General features: G+C 40.7%; 1 protein-coding gene across 2 annotated transcripts; it reads left to right on the top strand.

Annotated features, from left to right (window-relative positions):
* The first annotated feature begins 942 nt into the window (after window positions 1-942).
* On the top strand, window positions 943-9,661 carry mcfd2 (multiple coagulation factor deficiency 2, ER cargo receptor complex subunit). Of its 2 annotated transcripts, XM_062057727.1 has the most exons (5): window positions 1,063-1,099; window positions 2,127-2,211; window positions 4,844-5,008; window positions 5,115-5,274; window positions 8,823-9,661. In XM_062057727.1, exons 3-5 carry the CDS (start codon window positions 4,848-4,850, stop codon window positions 8,952-8,954), a joined length of 453 nt encoding a protein of 150 aa, XP_061913711.1. In that variant the 5' UTR covers window positions 1,063-1,099; window positions 2,127-2,211; window positions 4,844-4,847; the 3' UTR covers window positions 8,955-9,661. The 2 variants fall into 2 exon arrangements, with proteins under 2 accessions (XP_061913710.1, XP_061913711.1); XM_062057726.1 differs by lacking the exon at window positions 2,127-2,211 and having other exon boundaries at window positions 943-1,099.
* The last annotated feature ends 10,890 nt before the right edge of the window (window positions 9,662-20,551 follow it).

The following is a 20,551-nucleotide window of genomic DNA, read 5'->3' as shown; positions in this document are numbered from 1 at the left end:
TTGAATGAACACAACAGCAACAATCGTGGAAGTTTCATCTCGGGAAAGAGTGTCCACAATCAAAGGTACAATTCCTCTAGCTTTCACTTATTAACACAATATCATGTTTGCCTTCATGGAAATTCAATTTTTATGTTTTTGTGACCCTCAATAGGATAGAGCGGTTATGGCGAGATTTGTGGATCTCTGTATCGTTCAAGTATTCCAACCTTCTGTATTCTCTTGGGGCCGTCTAAGCATGCCCGCCCCCAAAGTACCAACATGAAACATGACAGCGCACAGACCGAGACGGCGCGCGCGCAGAAAGGCACCGCACGCGCGCAGAAAGGCACCGCACGCACGCAAAAAGGCGCCGCGCGCGCGCACAAAGGTACCACGCGCGCGCAAAAGGGTGTCGCGCGCGCGCACGAAGTGGAAAATCAGCGCGCGATAACAGTTTTTATGCGCTCGGATTTTTGGTACTAATGTGACGCCATAGATAAGTCTTATTTTTGAATGGGGGCGTCAAGGGATGGTTTACCCAGGGCGCAACTCTCGCCAGGAGCGCCTCTGTGCGTATGAGACAGTCATGAGTGACAGCCTGAACGCCAGCCCTTCTATTCGGCCGATGATCAATTTATTTTCAATATAATTAGTAATTGAAACATATATACATTTAAAAAATTGTATTTTAAACCACTAATGGCAACAAGGTTTACTTTTTTATAATTTTTGGTTTGAAAACTGTAACTTAAGTAAGTTAGATACCGTCGTTTTAAAATAATTTTGCTTGCAAGTTCAATAAACATATTCAGAATGAACACATACCAGCTTTTTACATACAGAAAATACAGATAGTTGTGCATACACCAGTAAATAAACCATGTGCTAATAAGTCGACGAACATGACATACAGGCTTACAAAGCAAACGTTGATTCGAAAATAAGATTTGAGTTAACTCTCTTGCTTCACTTGCATCATCTTTGGCAATTTGGACCAATCACAATGCGATGTCGTGTCACTGTGGAAATACGGCAAGCGTCGAGGTCTGTCAATTCTTCTTTGACTGTTCGTTGTCACTCTCCAGCTGAGAAACAAGACCCATCCTCGTAGAGTCAGGTGAATACATTTATTATTTACGCCACAACCATGCAAATGTTTTAAACTCAATCCATTATAATACAATACATTCACCAGCCAGTGGTACTGGACGCAATGCTAGTGTAAACTCCTTGCTAGCGAGTAGTGTATCAACAAGCTGTGGACTATAACGTCACAAAGCGGCGATTGGAATAATTTGAAACATTTTCAAGTCCGTTACTTCTTTTTTTATTTTTTTTTAAAACCATTATCAGATGTATTTTCCCACTTGCAAACAAGTTGTGTTTGTTTCTGATTTTGAAATTGTATTTAGTTGCTGTTGACGTTGTCTTGTACTGTATTGTAATGTATTGCGATGGTTTATGTAAATGTGAGTGAGCAGATGTGGAAGTAGTGCAGTGGCTTTATCTGTTGTTTCATTGTAATGTAGGTTTTTGTTGTTCAGTATTGGTTTCGGACCCCCGTGTAAATTATATCTTAAGGGGCTATCCTAAATACAATTTTCATTTACATCAGGTTTTCCACCTAGATACAGTCGTGGTCAAAAGTTTACATACACCTGTAAAGAACATAATGTCATGGCTCTCTTGAGTTTCCAATAATTCCCACAACTCTTGTTTTTTTTGTGATAGAGTGATTGGAGCACATACTTGTTGGTCACAAAAAACATTCATGAAGTTTGGTTCCTTTATGAATTTATTATGGGTCTACTGAAAATGTAACCAAATCTGCTGGGTCAAAAGTATACATACAGCAATGTTAATATTTGGTTACATGTCCCTTGGCAAGTTCCACTGCAATAAGGTGCTTTTGGTAGCCATCTACAAGCTTCTGGCAAGCTTCTGGTTGAATTTTTGACCACTCCCCTTGACAAAATTGGTGCAGTTCAGCTAAATGTGTTGGTTTTCTGACATGGGCTTGTTTCGTCAGCATTGTCCACATGTTTAAGTCATGGGGTTTAAGTCAGGACTTTGGGAAGGCCATTCTAAAACCTTAATTCTAGCTAGATTTAGCCATTCCTTTACCACTTTTGACGTGTGTTTAGGGTCATTGTCCTGTTGGAACACCCAACTGCGCCCAAGATCCAACCTCCGGGCTGATGATTTTATGTTGTCCTGAAGAATTTGGAGGTAATCCTCCTTTTTCATTGTCCCATTTACTTTCTGTAAAGCACCAGTTCCATTGGCAGCAAGACAGGCCCAGAGCATAATACTACCACCACCATGCATGACGGTGTTCCTTGGATTAAAGGCATCACCTTTTCTCCTCCAAACATATTGCTGGGTATTGTGGCTAAACAGCTCAATTTTTGTTTTATCTGACCACATAACTTTCCTCCAGAAGGTCTTATCTCTGTCCATGTGATCAGCACCAAACTTTAGACGAACCTTAAGGTGTCGCTTCTGGAGCAAGGGCTTCCTTCTTGCATGGTAGCCTCTCAGTCCATGGCGATGCAAAACACGCTTGACTGTGTGACTGTGTTCCAGCAGCTTCCAATTCATTGCAGACCTGCTTTTTGGTGGTTCTCGGTTGACTCTTGATCATCCTGACCAATTTTCTCTCAGCAGCAGGTGATAGCTTGCGTTTTCTTCCTGATTCTGGCAGTGACAAAACTGTGCCATGCACTTTATACTTACGAACAATTGTCTGCACAGTTGCTCTTGGGACCTTAAGCTGCTATAAAATGGCTCCAAGTGACTTTCCTGACTTGTTCAAGTCAATGATTCATTTTTTTTAGATCTGTGCTGAGTTCCTTTTACTTTCCCATTGTCGCGTTTGTAACCGAGTCTAATGACTGCATCACATGAGCCCTTTTTAAATGGACTCAGAGAAGTCAACACAATTATAATCACTCACATGAAGTTAAGAGGCCGTGCCATGAAACTAATTTGATTTGATTGTAACTTTTCTACATCACCAAAATCGGTAACGTATGTTGCTGTATGTATACTTTTGACTAATCAGATTTGGTCACATTTTCAATAGATCAATAATAAATTAATAAAAGAACCAAACTTCATGAATGTTTTTTGTTACCAACAATTATGTGCTCCAATCACTCTATCACAAAAAAATAAGAGTTGTACAAATGATTGGAAACTCAAGACAGCCATGACATTATGTCCTTCACAAGTGTATGTAAACTTTTGACCACGACTGTAGGTTTATGTGTGATTGGCATAGAAAAATGTTGCCAGCATCCCATGGATTCATTATTTGTATAACGTTTTTCAGCACTATTGATTATGTACACAGGTACGGTTATTCACATGTTTTCAATCTGCCTCCATATGATATTCTGTGCATCTAACCTAGCGTTTCTCAAATAATAGGGCAGGTGGGATGCGATGCCAGGTGATACACGCGTGACCCCGAAAACATGCTTTATCAGTATCATGATTTAAAAACCTATGCACTACAAATTTTGATAAAAAAAAAAAAAATCAGCACAATTTGTCAAATTATTTTTGGTTTTGTAGATTAAAGTGTTTTAAATATTGTGCTCCCGAGTTTTAATATTGCTGAAACATTTTAATTGTCTTATTATTTATTAAGTTGATTTCTCCCGCGACCCCGAAAGGGACAAGCGGTAGAAAACGGATGGATGGATTTAATGTTTCATTATCAAATAGTTATAGTTTAAATAAGGATTAAATGTTTTTGAATGTCAGACAAATTGATGCACTTTTAATCTTTTTGGTTACCAACTAAAAAACTATGTTAATGAAGTTATTATTTGCTGTCAGTTTATCCACTTTTTGTTTTCTCCAATGTTAAAATGGACACAACGTCATGTCGAGGATGTCGTTGTGGTTTGTGTGCATGGGAGAGAGGCGACAGCTTGGAACTTAAAATAATTGAGAAGCATTGATCTAACCTAAACATTCCACTTGCGTGTTGTTCATTTGTCATAATATAATACAGTGATTTTCAAAGTGTTTTTTTTTACCTCAGCAGAAACGTGGCTCTCCAAATACCACCCTAATACCGTATTAGGGGGTGCGACTTATTCTCAGGAGCGACTTATGTGTGAAATTATTAACACATCACCGTAAAATATCAAATAATATTATTTATCTCATTCATGTAAGAGACTAGACGTATAAGATTTCATCGGATTTAGCGATTAGGAGTGACAGATTGTTTGGTAAACGTATAGCATGTTCTATATGTTATAGTTATTTGAATGACTCTTACCATAATATGTTATGTTAACATACCAGGCACATTCTCAGTTGGTTATTTATGCGTCATATAAAGTACACTTATTCAGCCTGTTGTTCACTATTCTTTATCTATTTTAAATTGCCTTTCAAATGTCTATTCTTGGTGTTGGGTTTTATCAAATACATTTCCCCAAAAAATGCGACTTATACTCCAGTGCGACTTATATATGTTTTTTTCCTTCTTTATTACATTTTCGGCTGGTGCGACTTATACTCCAGAGCGACTTATACTCCGAAAAATACGGTAACCAACATTCAAAAACAGTAGCATAGTAGACCTAAGAGTTTGTTTAACAAGTATATTTTATATTTTTGGCCAATGTAACATTACACACACATAGTTTGAAGAGTAACACTGTGTTTTATTTTAGGAAAATAAAATACTCTACTTGAATCAAGTGACTATTTGGCATACCACTAGTGGTACACGTACCACAGTCTGGTAAAATATGCTAGAATATAATACTAAACAGTAAGCAGCAGTGCATTCATTTTTCGCGTAACTTTGCTTTATGTGTGTCCTTTTGCCTTGCAGCACGATGAGAAGCAGCAGATGTGGTCTCCTCCTCTTCCTGTCCTCCTGTCTGCTGTGTGTCCACTGTCATGGGGACCATGTCCAGAGACAGCCGCCTGTGGTTGAGAGTGGTGCCACCTTATCGAGTCACGGTCGCTTTGACAAAGCGGCGGTCCAAGATAAAGAGTGAGCGATGCCTGCATAACCGTCATGTGGATGAACTATTGAGGCTGTATTCTGATGAACTTTGAGCAGACAGGAGCAGTGTGAACTCCTCTCTCTTGTTTTGCAGCCACATAATGGAGCATTTGGAGGGTGTCATTGACAAACCAGAGAAAGAAATGTCGCCTCAGGAGCTTCAGCTGCACTATTTCAAGATGCATGATTACGACGGCAACAACCTGTTGGATGGACTGGAGTTAGCTACAGCTATTACGCATGTCCACAGAGAGGTAAGAAGCTGTGCTCTGTGTATTTGCTCTTCTTGAGGTGAGACCAGAAGTGCATGTGAACATTTGCTACTTACTACCTCTTGAAGAACATGGAATTCTTAAAGATGCTCTAATTTGAATGTTCCTCCCATTGTTTAATTGTTTGAGTGACAGTGCCGGTTTATAGAGTAACATAATATTTTTGCTTGAACCTAAATATAATTGTTTTTAATGAATTTTTTTCATTCATTGCATTACCCCCACACCATATTCAGTTTATCTCATTTTCAAAAGTGAAACATGTTTGATAGGTCCATAATTCTCGAAAACCTCATTATTAAGTTATATTTCAAGATATATATTTTGTCTTTAAAAATGTAAATAGACTGTTGAAGCATTCATGCTGTAACTATTATAAAGCATCTATTCATTGTAGAGCTGCACGATTAATCGATTTTAAATCGTAATTCGAATTCATTATGACGATGTTTAAAAAAAGACAATCGTTAAATCGATGTTCCTGTCTATCATGTTTTTCGCCTCCAAGCTAGGCTCCTCCTTCCTGCAAGTGCACGCTCCACTCCAAATCTGCATAGACATATGGTGCTCCACACACAAACAAACACACACACACACATCAGTGTTAACCATTTTTATGTATTTATTTGTAGGCAAAAATAAAAATAAATAAATGGGAGTTGGCACTTTCGGGTTCGTTTCACAACATCTCACACAAACCTGCTTTGCCAGAGAATAAGCTGCAGCAGAAGGGTTGTCCGGTGCCAATTTTGCGACTTTGACGTTATACTTAGCGAGTTGAGGTGTTTATTCAAAGTGAAAGAGGAGTCTTGTGTCGCCTGTTTATTCGGTAATCAGATGCAAACGTTCGTGAAGGGCAGGGTATTCACCATATGAGCAGAGCTCCATCTCCATAAAAGCAGAGAGCGTTATAAAACATTGTGTAAATTGTTATGTTTGTTGCTTGTTTGTACAATGCAGAAAGTCTTTATTTACAACTCTGCAGGAAACTCTATACTTTTTGTTCTGTTGTACTGGTAAGAGTTCTGGGTAATGCACTTACAAATAGCAAAACACAGGAAACATCCAGAAGCGAACTAACCTTGATCACTTCTAAAAGTGGTAACAACTTGAAGACACATCTTAGAGAAACTTTTTCAACGTTTGGTTACACTTTGCCTTCTTGGTGAAATCTGTAAACCAGTGATGTTCAATGTGTGGCTTGGGTGTTATTTGTGGTACAGTGCTTTTTTTTAATGGATATAATATGAACAATTCAAAAAACACAAAAATAGAGCTAAAATGCATAATGACAAAGCTGAAATTTGGATACAAATAAAAGGCTGCCAAGTTTCAGAAAATGACAAGCCTGAGACTTTGGTGGCATGATGCGAAATATGGCCTTTTTCACACTGATTTGGCCTGTTTTAATGTTGGTTTGTTCTCAAGACTGTTGTCCTCTCCTCCAGCAGATCTCCCTGCACTAATGCAAGTCTTATTGAACCAGAAAATAGAAATTAAAATCATCTCCACTGTTTTCTCTGCTGGCTCTTCTGTCTCATCCTCTGCATCTGTGTTCTCAATTTGTATCTCTTCTACATCTCTGTCCTCAATGTCCTCAATCTCTTCTGATCTCTCTTCATCTTCAAGTGTTGCCAACTCCTCAGTAAGGAAAGTTGCTATTTATTGGCTGTCATAAAATTTGTGAGATGAAATCATTGCTCATTTGCATAATTGATTACAATAAACGCTGGAGGATAGAGGAATAACATAGGTGGAGCGCTAATGTTTTTATCATAGCTCTGATGAGGTCCCGTAGCTAAGTTAGCTTCAATGGTGTCGTTAGCAACAGCATTGCTAGGCTTCGACAGGCGGCACAGCATTAACCGTGTAGTTACAGGTCCAGTGTTTGGTTCGGTGTCTCCTGATAGTAATATTGTTGATCTTCTGTCTATCCTTCCAATCAGGGGCTTATTTATTTTGTTTCTATCTGCATTTAAGCACGATGCTATCACGTTAGCTCCGTAGCTAAAGTGCTTCACCGATGTATTGTCGTGGAGATAAAAGTCACTGTGAATGTCCATTTTGCGTTCTCGACTCTCATTTTCAAGAGGATATAGTATCCGAGGTGGTTTAAAATACAAATCCGTGATCCACAATAGAAAAAGGAGAAAGTGTGGAATCCAATGAGCCCTTTTACCTAAGTTACGGTCAGAGCGAAAAAAGATACGTCCTGCACTGCACTCTAGTCCTTCACTCTCACGTTCCTGCTGGTGTAAACAATGGGGAAATGGGAGGAGCCCTTCAACCTGCGACGTCACGCTACTTCCGGTACAGGCAAGGCTTTGTTTATCAGCGACCAAAAGTTGCAAACTTTATCGTCGATGTTCTCTACTAAATCCTTTCAGCAAAAATATGGCAATATCGCAAAATGATCAAGTATGACACATAGAATGGATCTGCTATCCCCGTTTAAATAAAAAAATGTCATTTCAGTAGGCCTTTAAGATTGTCAAATTTGATCAAAAGACTGTCAGGTTGTGATATTCACGAAGGAACCCAATCTGTTGACTGGCCATACATGAACGACATTTAGTGTTTTTAACCGTGTTGTTCCGTCTTCTAGTAGTCCATGGCGTTTCTTTCTTTCGTTCGTTCTTTCTTTCTTTTTTTTTAATTACTCGTATGGATTATTCATTTATCACTCGAATCAATGTTTGTAAATTTAACAATATAACTAAAACTACTCCTACTTGCTAAACCATCCCATATGTGATGTGGGTAGGAGTGTTTTTATTTTTATGTGTTATCGTAACGTAATGAAGCTAGCACTGTTAGCATTAGCTAATATGCAAACGCGTTTACGAGTGTCTGCGTTAGTATTATTAACTTAGAATGGCATTCTTTTTGTATTGTTTCAGTTCCACAAATTCCTTTCACAAATTTCACAAATTCACCAAAACGTCACCGTGGAGTCATTGAGTCTGTTTAGCCGATTGGAGAGCTAGCTTTCGCAGCTAGTGGGCCCATGACGATGACTTATGTTTTGTTTGATTAACCGTTTTACTGCTGTGTTACATGCACCGTTTGGAAACAATTAAGAATTAATAAACATTTACAAAATCTTACTGTGGAGATAACTCATTTTACAAAGTATATACTGTATCTGCGGCTTAGAATCCGGTGCTGCTATAATATGTGGGAAAATATTTTTTAGTGTTTTAGTGTTAGCGACTTATTTACCAATGTAGGTATATAAAATATACGTCCGGAAAATACAGTATGTATAACTTTTCTTTAGCCTTTTTTATTAGTCTATTTCATTAAGAAATCACAAGATGACATCAGCAACACCCATTCCTCTTGTTGTCTTTTGTAGTTTTGAGGTTTTATTTGTGGCCAAAATCGTGCAGCCCTATTTTACTGTATAAGCAATATGAGGTTACATTTGCCAGATATACGGCTGTTTTAAGAGGTTTTGGAACATTACTATTATGACTTTATTTCTACCTGAGTACTCAGTTACTTTCCTTTCTTTTCCTTTTATTTAGGAAAAAGGAGAAAACAGCCAGCCGATGCGCGAGGAAGATCTAATGAATCTAATCGATGACGTTCTGAGGGACGATGACTTAAACAATGATGGTTACATAGACTACGCTGAGTTTGCCAAATCACTGGAATAACACATCACCTCACACAACGCTGTGTTTGCCCACAACACAGCAAAATGGAACCTGCACAGCCTTCAGAGTGGCCACTTGTTTAAAACATCATTTTCTTTTGCAGGAATCAGTCAAGTTTTCTTTGCTATCTTGCAGCAGCAGCAAGCTAGATAATTCATAGCAAAACACAAAATCAAACATTACCCTGTGGGCGACATGTCTGCACTATTAATGATTGTAAATTCCTACAATAGTGCCTTTTAAAGGGGCCACTTCATTTAAATCACATTTAGTAGTGTATTCCCGAGCTAAAAATGCACTGAGCCACAGCTGGATTACAACTCAAACCAAAAGTGTGATACTTAAAAAAAAATTAAAAAAAATGCCCGAACGTTGTATCCGGATGATGATATCTAGACATCTGAGCCAATTACTGTGCATCCAACTGCTACTTATCTGGAATGTAACACTGTGTGCATCCAGCAGTTACTTGTCATGAATGTATCATTACATTGTGAATGTATCGCAGTGCCATTCTGTGAAATGCTGCCTCTTTATCACTGAATGAGATCAACGAGAAGTGCGCTAGTTTGTGTACAAGCTCATAAAACGTACTCTTACTAAGCTTACTTTGTATTCCCAGTGAAACACCTCAACACATTTTTGGATGTCAGCTGCCATTTTTGTCCATCTGCGATTTTTGATAATGTACAGTTTATTAAAGATTAAGTCTCTATATATATATATATATATATATATATATATATATATATATATATATATATATATATATATATTATATTAGAATATATATATATATATATATATATATATATATATATATATATATATATATATATATATATATATATATATATATATATATATATATATATACACATATATATACATACATATATATATATATATATATACATACATATATTTATATGTCTTGTGTTGATTCTTCAGTTTGTCTTGTTGAATAAAAATATTTATGAAAATGTGAACTATTAAAATCTATAATCAGCAGAATTTGACGTTTTTTTTTTTTTTTTTTATTGTTTACCATTACTGCAAAAAAGTAACCATTAAGGCTGTGGCACATTATTGTAAGATAAAGACAAAATAAGCATTACAATTTAGTCTTTTTTATCATGTGACATCAAATGTCCAACCCAGCCTGCACAGAACTGTATTCAAAATGTGTCATAATTAACTGTTATTTGTTGTCATTTCCTTTCATGTTGCTAACCTGCTCAAAAAATTAGAAACAGCTCAACAGAATGCAGTACATTTCCACACCATTGCAAACTACAATAACTACGTCAAGGATTACATATTTATATAGCACAATTTTTTAAACAAGACTACTGCCCCAAAGTGCTGTACAAATTAAAACAGAAAGGTAAAAGATTAAAAAGTACAGAACATGCTATATACAAAACACAAGTTAGAAATGCATAAAAACTGTAAAAAACAACAACACTATTGCAATGAATACTTCTGTGATTGCAGAACTGCACTACATTAATTGTAACTAACATGTTAAAAGCAGGGCTTAGCATGATGCAGTACAGTCATTCATCATTGCAACTTGTGACAAACTTTTTCATATGCTAGGCTGACCATATTCTGAAATCCCAAAAAGAGGACACATATATGCGTGCCAAGGCGGGCAGCACGCCAAGGCCGGGACTAGGTGAAAATTTGCCAATGATACTCGAACTTGCTTCATAAGTAATATATTTATTTAAATAAAGCATTTTTTCTCCTATGTTGACAGTAGTGTTGGCGCTAGGAATTTTCAAAATGGGGTCCCAGGGACCCCATCAAATCATACAAATGGGGTCCCACAGTATATTTTTGGGGTACCACTTTTTTGTAAGCGTTTTGAAAACAAATGCCAAATGTATGCATTATCCTGTTATATCTCACATTCTATGTTGTGTTTTGGAAAAAGGTTGTCATAAACGAGCTCTCGCCCTGCACAGCTGTTTTGTGCTTTGTAGTGTCGATATGGGCTTGTAGATCTTTATTTGCCACAGATATACACGTGCCTGCTTTGCACACAGTGCATTCTGCTTCCCATGTGTCACGGCCAGGACCAAAACACAAATACTTTTTCCGCAAATCATCCTTGAAGTTGCATTTACTTTTCGGCATTTCTTGTTTTCATGTCTGTCTCCACTCACTAACTCTCTCGCTCTGTGTCTCTGCCCCTCCCTCACCAATGTTTCTGCGTGCGCACCTTCACAGCTTGTTTTGTTTAACCCCTTCTTAACTTAACCCTAGAGTCTAGGGTCGGCAACCTTTATCAGTCAAAGGGCCATTTTGACGAGTTTCACAAATGAAAGAAAACAATGGGAGCCTCAAAACTATTTTGAAATTTAAAATGAAATAACACTGCATACAAAGTTTTTTATTGCTTTGTGCTATGTTTAAACCAGGGGTCTCAGACACGCGCCCCGGCCCGCACTTTAATATGACAGTTTTAGTTAGTGCGGCCCACGAGATTTACATGAATGGTGTTCAACAGCGTCATAGTTGCCAATCCTCCCACTTTCCCCGGGAGACACCCGAAATTTGGGGGTGATGGCACTGTATTTAGCGCCCTCTACAGTCTGCTTAAACAGCTTACCTGATCGGCCACATGTTGAATGCATCTTCTGCTTGCACTCGAATATGACAGCAAAGCTTACTTGCTCAGCAGCCACACAGCTTACACTGACGGTGGCCGTAAATAACAACTTTAACAAATATGCGCCACACTGTGAACCCACACCAAAAAAGAATGACAAATACATTTCTGGAGAACCTCCGCACCATAACACAACACAACAAATACCCAGAATCCCATGCAGCCCTAACTCTCCCAGTCTACACAAGTGTACACGCCCCGCTAGCACCAAACCCCCCCACACATCGCACCCCCCCCCCCCCCCCACCCCCTCCCTACCTCCGTGCGTCGGTTGAGGTTACAGAGTTAGGGCTGCATGGGATTCTGGGTATTTGTTGTGTTGTGTTTGTGTTGTGTTACGGTGCGGAGGTTCTCCAGAAATGTATTTGTCATTCTTTTTTGGTGTGGGTTCACAGTGTGGCGCACATTTGTAATGTAACAGTGTTAAAGTTGTTATATACGACCACCGTCAGTGTATGCTGTGTGGCTGTTGAGCAAGTATGCCTTGCTGTCTCCCACGTGTGCAAGTGAAAGCTTCATACAACATGAGGCCGGGCTGGCATGCTGTTTGTGCAAGTAATAGAGGATAATATATGCAGTGCAATCACGGCACGTCCTTGCCCTTAATTTAGTTGTTAGGGGTTGCCGATCCCTGCCCAAGACGTATATTGAAAATACACGCAATCCTAACTCAAAATGCGGACATTTGAGGCATTTAAAAAACCCCGCCCGGACACCCAGGACACACCTGCAGAAGAGAACTTGTCCGGGGAAAAGAGGACGTATGGTCAGCCTATCATATGCCCACTTTTCATGTGATTGTGCTTTGGATTACATCAGTGGTTCTTAACCTTCTTGGAGGTACCGAACCCCACCAGTTTCATATGTGCATCCACTGAACCCTTCTTTAGTGAAAAATAAAATGTTTTTTTTTTTTCAAATTCAAGACAAAGTTATGTTTTTTACTGGTGCACAAAATGAACCATGCATGAACATCACCTTGTTCAAAGAACAAAACCAACACAGTGCATGAACTCACAACAAATTACACACCTGCAAATTAGATGGAAATTAGAGGGAACATTCTTTGGGGGTATCCATAATACGCCGATAGGAAAACGTTTTTATTTACACGATGAGTCAGGTGTGTTTTGACCTCCGCGGCGGAGGCTCTGCCGAACCCCTGAGGCCGACTCACCAAACCCCTGGGTTCGATCGAACCCAGGTTAAAATCCACTGGATTACATCTTCCCCAAAAGTTTGCTTCAAAAAGCAGGTCTGTTTGCCTGCTAATCATCCCACTATGGAAGTAGAATTGTCTCACATCAACTTATATATATCAATATGATATTAATACATATGCATATATTAATAAATATAAAAATACAAATACAAATGTGATAAATAAATAAATAATTTGGATAAATAAACTCGTATTTGTAAATATATTTTTGAGATTTGAAAATATATACAAATAAATTTATAAAAATAAAAATGTGACATACAAATATATCAAGAATTTGTATAAATAAACATGTATTTATAAATATATTTTTGAGATTTTAATATAAATATGCTTGATTTTGTATTTGTATTTGTATTGAATTTGCATATGTGGATCGCTTTTTTGCTTTTGTGATGATGAGACATTCCTCCCACAAACCAGATGCACAAATAAATGTGACCTACACACTCCTCTGAACAACCAGCAGAGGGCACTGCAGCCAGAGCGGTCTGGGTCACAGAGCATGCTATGCATTATATGCAAAATGCTCAGAGTTCTCTGCACAAAAATAATCCATGTCTTTACAGAGGGAACGCACAACGGGCCTGAGCTAGGTAATGTTAGTGTTGTATTAGCTAATCAATCAATCAATCAATGTTTATTTATATAGCCCTAAATCACTAGTGTCTCAAAGGGCTGTACAAGCCACAACGACATCCTCGGTGTCGAGTGGGTCTGACATAATATTGTGAAAGTCCAACACATCAGCGAAAGTCCAGTCCATGGTGGGGCCAGCGGGAACCATCCCGAGTGGAGACGGGTCAGCAGCGTAGAGATGTCCCCATCTGATGGACAGGCTAGCGGTCCACCCCGGAGCAGAGTAGAAAAGAAAAGAAAAGAAACGGCAGATCAACTGGTCTAAAAAGGGAGTCTATTTAAAGGCTAGAGTATACAAATGAGTTTTAAGATGAGACTTAAATGCTTCTACTGAGGTAGCATCTCTAACTTTTACCGGGAGGGCATTCCATAGTATTGGAGCCCGAATAGAAAACGCTCTATAGCCCGCAGACTTTTTTTGGGCTCTGGGAATCACTAATAAGCCGGAGTTCTTTGAACGCAGATTTCTTGCCGGGACATATGGTACAATACAATCGTCAAGATAGGCAGGAGCTTGACCATGTAGTATTTTATACGTAAGTAGTAAAACCTTAAAGTCGCATCTTAGGTGCACAGGAAGCCAGTGCAAGTGAGCCAGTATAGGCGTAATATGATCAAACTTTCTTGTTTTTGTCAAAAGTCTAGCAGCCGCATTTTGTACCATCTGTAATCTTTTAATGCTAGACATAGGGAGGCCCGAAAATAATACGTTACAGTAATCGAGACGAGATGTAACGAACGCATGGATAATGATCTCAGCATCGCTTGTGGACAAAATGGAACGAATTTTAGTGATATTACGGAGATGAAAGAAGGCCGTTTTAGTAACACTCTTAATGTGTGACTCAAACGAGAGAGTTGGGTCGAAGATAATACCCAGATTCTTTACAGAGTCACCTTGTTTAATTGTTTGGTTGTCAAATGTTAAGGTGGTATTATTAAATAGATGTTGGTGTTGAGCAGGACCGATAATCAGCATTTCCGTTTTCTTAGCGTTGAGTTGCAAAAAGTTAGCGGACATCCATTGTTTAATTTCATTAAGACACGCCTCCAGCTGACTACAATCCGGCGTGTTGGTCAGCTTTAGGGGCATGTAGAGTTGAGTGTCATCAGCATAACAGTGAAAGCTAACACCGTATTTGCGTATAATGTCACCTAGCGGCAGCATGTAAATACTAAAGAGTGCAGGGCCAAGAACTGAACCCTGGGGAACTCCGCACGTTACCTTAACATAGTCCGAGGTCACATTGTTATGGGAGACACACTGCATCCTGTCAGTAAGATAAGAGTTAAACCAAGACAAGGCTAAGTCTGACATCCCAATACGCGTTTTGATACGCTCTAATAAAATATTATGATCAACAGTATCGAAAGCGGCGCTAAGATCAAGAAGCAGCAACATAGATGAAGCATCAGAATCCATCGTCAGCAATAGATCATTAGTCATTTTTGCGAGGGCTGTCTCCGTAGAGTGATTTGCCCTGAAACCGGATTGAAAAGGTTCACAGAGATTGTTAGTCACTAAGTGTTCATTTAGCTGCTGTGCGACAATTTTTTCGAGAATTTTCGAGATAAACGGTAGGTGGGACACCGGCCGGTAGTTCACCATGAGGTCAGGATCGAGGTTAGGTCTTTTGAGTAGAGGATGAATAACCGCTTTTTTGAATGCTAGAGGAACAGTACCAGAGGAAAGTGATAGGTTTATAATATTTAACACTGATGGACCTAATAAAACAAACAGCTCCTTGATAAGTTTCCCAGGAATTGGGTCAAGTAAACATGTTGTTTGTTTTGTCCCATTTACACATTTTAATAATTCCTCCAATGTTATTTCATCAAAGAGAGAGAAACTATTTTGGAGGGCAATGTCCGTCGTATATACAGTCATATTTGTGTTAATAGAACCCAGTTGTGGCTGGGATGCATTGTCTTTAATCTCTTTTCTGATGAGTTCAATTTTCTTATTAAAGAAATTCATAAAGTCATCTGCTGAGTGGGTGGAGCTACTGGGAGGAGTCCCTTGTTGGGTTAGCGATGCTACTGTACTAAACAAAAATTTAGGATCATTTTTGTTGAGGTGGATGAGATTTGAGTAATATTTAGCTTTAGCTGAGGTAAGCATGCGTTTATAAGTTATTAAACTATCACTCCATGCTTGATGGAAAACCTCAAGTTTAGTCGCACGCCATTTGCGTTCCAGCTTTCTACATGATAATTTCTGGGCTTTAGTTTCTTCTGTAAACCATGGGGTACGCCTTTTAGGGGCCCTTTTTAGCTTTAGCGGTGCTACAATATCAATGGTGTCGCGTAGGGCGTCGTTAAAGTTGTTAGTGAGGTTATCAATAGAGCCCACATAATTTGGGAATGATGCCATTACTGAAGGCAGTAGGTCAGTAAGAGTCGTCGTTGTGGCAGTATTAATGTTGCGGCTGCTATAGTAGTTATTATTATTATTATTAGTTTGTTGACAATGAGTCAGAACTTCGAATTTTATAAGGTAATGATCGGACATTACTTTAGTGTACGGGAGTATCGTAACTTTAGAGGTGGTGACACCCCTGACAAGCACTAGATCTATCGTATTACCGTTGCGATGCGTGGGTTCATTTATTATTTGTGTAAGACCACAGCTATCAATTATAGTCTGGAGCGCCACGCATGGAGGGTCCGATGGGGTATTCATATGGATGTTAAAGTCTCCCATTATGATTATATTGTCGGCGTGCGTCACTAGATCAGCAACGAACTCTGAAAATTCATTGATAAAGTCCGAATAGGGCCCAGGGGGGCGGTAGATGACAGCCAGGTGGAGAGGCAGCGGTGTGACAAACCTCATAGTGAGCACCTCAAACGAGTTATATTTATTATTTAGGTCCGAGGTAAGGCTAAAGTTTTTGTTGTATATTAGTGCAACACCCCCACCCCTTTTAATGGGGCGGGCAATATGCGTTCCCGCATAGCCAGGAGGAGACGCCTCACCCAACGCAAAAAATTCGTCTGGTTTGAGCCAGGTCTCGGCTAAACCAACGACATCAAGATTGTTGTCTCTGATGACTTCATTAACTAATAACGTTTTGGAAGACAATGACCTTATGTTTAAAAAGCCCATATTATAGGTAGTGGGCTGTTTTGAGGAGTTTTTGTTGAAAGTATCCGTAGTAGCAATATTAATAATGTTACGTTTATTATGCATAGTGCACTTTAAATAATTTCGACCATATCTAGGAATTGATATGACAGGAATTTTTAGATTGTTTGCCACCTCAGTAAAATGCATGTCCACCTCTGACGCAGAAAAAACATTATGTGAGTTGTATATTATTCTAGAAGAATTGCTATGTGTGCAGGGATTATCCAGCCTGGCGCTGGCTAGTTCTAGCTTAACAGACTCCTTATTAGCGCTTCTTTGTGGATTAGCATTTAGCTTTTTCGTTAGCCCCGCTAACAACAAAGCATTTAGCTTTGTTGTTAGCCCCGCCCGACACCCCCGCTTCTGCTTCCGAGCGCATCGCTTACGTCTCTTTCGCTGTCGGTCTCCGCTGGAAGTCGACGCCGCTGCTTCAAAGGCCACTGCTGGATGTAGCTCGCGAAGAATTCCCAAGCTAGCGAGCAGGTCCATCGTACACGCATCTATCAGCCCAAAATGGCCCGATCTCTCCACATCCAGAATCGTAAGTCGGTCGTAAGTGATCACGGAGTGAACACGCTGTGAGCCAGCCATGAAATTGACTGAATTGAGGGGTATTTTTGCCCTCACTTCCAGGAGCGCTCGTACGAAGCCGCTGCTCTGAAGCGCAGCCATCTTGCTAATTTATCCAGTTAATCTGAAAGACCGTGCTAGCTGCGTATTTTATTGTATCAATGCCGTTTAATGACCTTGTCCCGATGTAGATACTGATCTCTTATCAGGATGCAGTGCCCTCTGCTGGTTGTTTAGGGGAGTGTGTAGGTCACATGTATTTGTGCATCTGGTTTGTGGGAGGAATGTCTCCTTGACACAAAAGCAAAAAACGATCCACATTTGCAAATTCAATACAAACACAAAGAAAAAATCAGGCATATTTATGTTCAAATTACAAAAATATAATTACAAATACACGTTTATTTATACAAATTCTTGATTTATTTGTGTCAGATTTTTATATTTCTAAATGTTATTTGTATATATTTTGAAATCTCAAAAATATAATTAGAAATACGCGTTTACAAAAATTATTTATTTATTTGTATATCACATTTGTATTTGTATTTGTATATTTATTAATATATGCACATGTATTAATATCATATTGATATATATAAGTTGATGTGAGACAATTCTACTTCCATATCCCACGGAATCGAGGAATCCATTCACCAAACCATTTTTCTTCCGCTTATCCGAGGTCGGGTCGCGGGGGCAGCAGCCTAAGCAGAGAAGCCCAGACTACCGTCTCCCCAGCCACTTCGTCCAGCTCCTCCCGAGGCGTTCCCAGGCCAGACGTGAGACATAGTCTTTCCAACGTGTCCTGGGCCTCCCACGTGGCTTCCTACCGGTCGGACGTGCCCTAAACACCTCCCCAGGGAAGCGTCCGGGTGGCATCCTGACCAGATGCCCGAACCACCTCGTCTGGCTCCTCTCAATGTGGAGGAGCAGCGGCTTTACTTTGAGCTCATCCCGGATGACAGAGCTTCTCACCCTATCTCTAAGGGAGAGCCCCGCCACCCGATTGAGGAAACTCTTTTCGGCCGCTTGTACCCGTGATCTTGTCCTTTCAGTCATAACCCAAAGCTCATGACCATAGGTGAGGATGAGAATGTAGATTGACCAGTAAATTGAGAGCTTTGTCTTCCGGCTCAGCTCCTTCTTTACCACAATGGATCGATACAGTGCCTGCATTACTGAAGACGCCGCACTGCGTCTTCACGATCCACTCTTCCCTCACTTGTGAACAAGACTCCGAGGTACTTGAACTCCTCCACTTGGGACAAGAGCTATTCCCCACCCTTTTCCGGACAAGAACCATGGACTCGAACCTGGAGCTGCTGATTCTCATCCCAGTCGCTTCACACTCGACTGCGAACCAATCCAGTGACAGCTGAAGATCCCGGCCAGATGAAGCCATCAGGACCACATCATCTGCAAAAAGCAGAGACCTAATCCTGCAGCCACCAAACCGGATCCCCTCAACGCCTTGACTGCGCCTAGAAATTCTGTCCATAAAAGTTATGAACAGAATCGGTGACGAAAAGCAGCCTTGGCGGAGTCCAACCCTCACTGGAAACATGTCCGACTTACTGCCGGCAATGCGGACCAAGCTCTGACACTGATCGTACAGGGAGCAGACCGCCACAATCAGACAGTCCGATACCCCATACTCTCTGAGCACTCCCCACATGACTTACCGAGGGACACAGTCGAATGCCTTCTCTAAGTCTACAAAGCACATGTAGACTGGTTGGGCAAACTCCCATGCACCCTCAAGGACCCTGCCGAGAGTATAGAGCTGGTCCACAGTTCCACGACCAGGATGACCATATAAGTTTGAGAATATGGTCGGTAAAAATAGCTTCTCTCTAATAATTGTACATGTCATAGACATTGAGCATTTGGAAAAGAGATTAAAGACGTACTCATACTAGACCGTTCATGCTGCGCTGGACTTGGGTGCAATCAGAGCCGTATATGGAGGGAGATTGGTCTACTCGGTTTCAGACCATCTCCTAAATGATTGACTGCGCCTATAAATTATGTCCATAAAAGTTATGAACAGAATCAGTGACAAAGGGCAGCCCTGGAGGAGTCCAACCCTCACTGAAAACGGGTCCGACTTACTGCCGGCAATGCGGACCAAGCTCTGACACCGATCATACAGGGATCGGACCGCCACAATCAGACGGTCCAACACCCCATACTCTCTGAGCACTCCCCACAGGACTTCCCGAGGGACATGGTCGAATGCCTTTATCTAAGTCCACAAAGCACATGTAAACTGGTTGGGCAAACTCCCATGCACCCTCCAGGACCCTGCCGAGAGTATAGAGCTGGTTCACAGTTCCACCACCAGGACGAATACCACACTGCTCCTCTCGAATCCGAGGTTCGACTAATCGGCGTAGCCTCCTCTCCAGTACACCTGAATAGACCTTACCGGAAAGGCTGAGGAGTGTGATCCCACGATAGTTGGAACATACGCTCCGGTTCCCCTTCTTAAAGAGAGGAACCACCACCCAGGTCTGCCAATCCAGAGGTACCGCCCCCGATGTCCACGCGATGCTGCAGAGTCTTGTCAACCAAGACAGCATCCAGAGCCTTAAGGATCTCCGGGCGGGTCTCATCCATCCCCCGGGCCGGTCTCATCCATCCCCCGGGCCTTACCACCGATGAGCTTTTTAACTACCTCGGCAACCTTAGCCCCAGAAATAGGAGAGCCCACCACAGATTCCCCAGGCACTGATTCCTCATAGGGAGACGTGTAGGTGGGATTGAGGAGATCTTCGAAGTATTCCCTCCTCCGGTCCACATCATCCGCAGTCAAGGTCAGCAGCACACCATCCTCACCATACACGGTGTTGACAGTGCACTGCTTCCCCCTCCTGAGGCGGCGAATGGTGGTCCAAAATCACTTTGAAGCTCGGCCCCTCTTTTCACCTGAGTGTCCAAAACATGAGACCGCAAATCCGATGACACAACTACAAAGTTGATCATGTAACTGCGGCCTCGGGTGTCCTGGTGCCAAGTGCATATATGGACACCCTTACGTTTGAACATTGTGTTTGTTATGGACAATCTGTGACGAGCACAAAAGTCCAATAACAAAACACCACTCGGGTTCAGATCCGGGCGACCGTCCTTCCCAATCACGCCTCTCCAGGTTTCACTGTCGTTGTCAATATGAGCGTTGAAGTCATCCAGCAGAACAAGGGAATCACCTGAGGGTGCACTCTCCAGTACTCCCTTGAGGGAATCCATAAAGGGCAGGTACTCTGAGCTGATTTTTGGTGGGTAAGCACAAATAGTCAGGACGCCCCCCCACCCACCCAACCATAGGCGGAGGGAAGCTACCCTCTTGTCTA

The sequence above is a fragment of the Entelurus aequoreus genome, linkage group LG09 (assembly GCF_033978785.1).
Source record: "Entelurus aequoreus isolate RoL-2023_Sb linkage group LG09, RoL_Eaeq_v1.1, whole genome shotgun sequence".
NCBI lineage: Eukaryota > Metazoa > Chordata > Actinopteri > Syngnathiformes > Syngnathidae > Entelurus > Entelurus aequoreus.
This window is presented reverse-complemented; position numbering and strand designations above follow the sequence as displayed.

Bases quoted from the DNA above. Each gene is read 5' to 3' on its own strand.
- mcfd2 (XM_062057726.1), top strand. From the start codon at position 4,848: ATGAGAAGCAGCAGATGTGGTCTCCTCCTCTTCCTGTCCTCCTGTCTG. The intron at 5,009-5,114 runs GTGAGCGATGCC...CTTGTTTTGCAG, and splicing joins GCGGCGGTCCAAGATAAAGA to CCACATAATGGAGCATTTGG. The intron at 5,275-8,822 runs GTAAGAAGCTGT...CCTTTTATTTAG, and splicing joins TTACGCATGTCCACAGAGAG to GAAAAAGGAGAAAACAGCCA.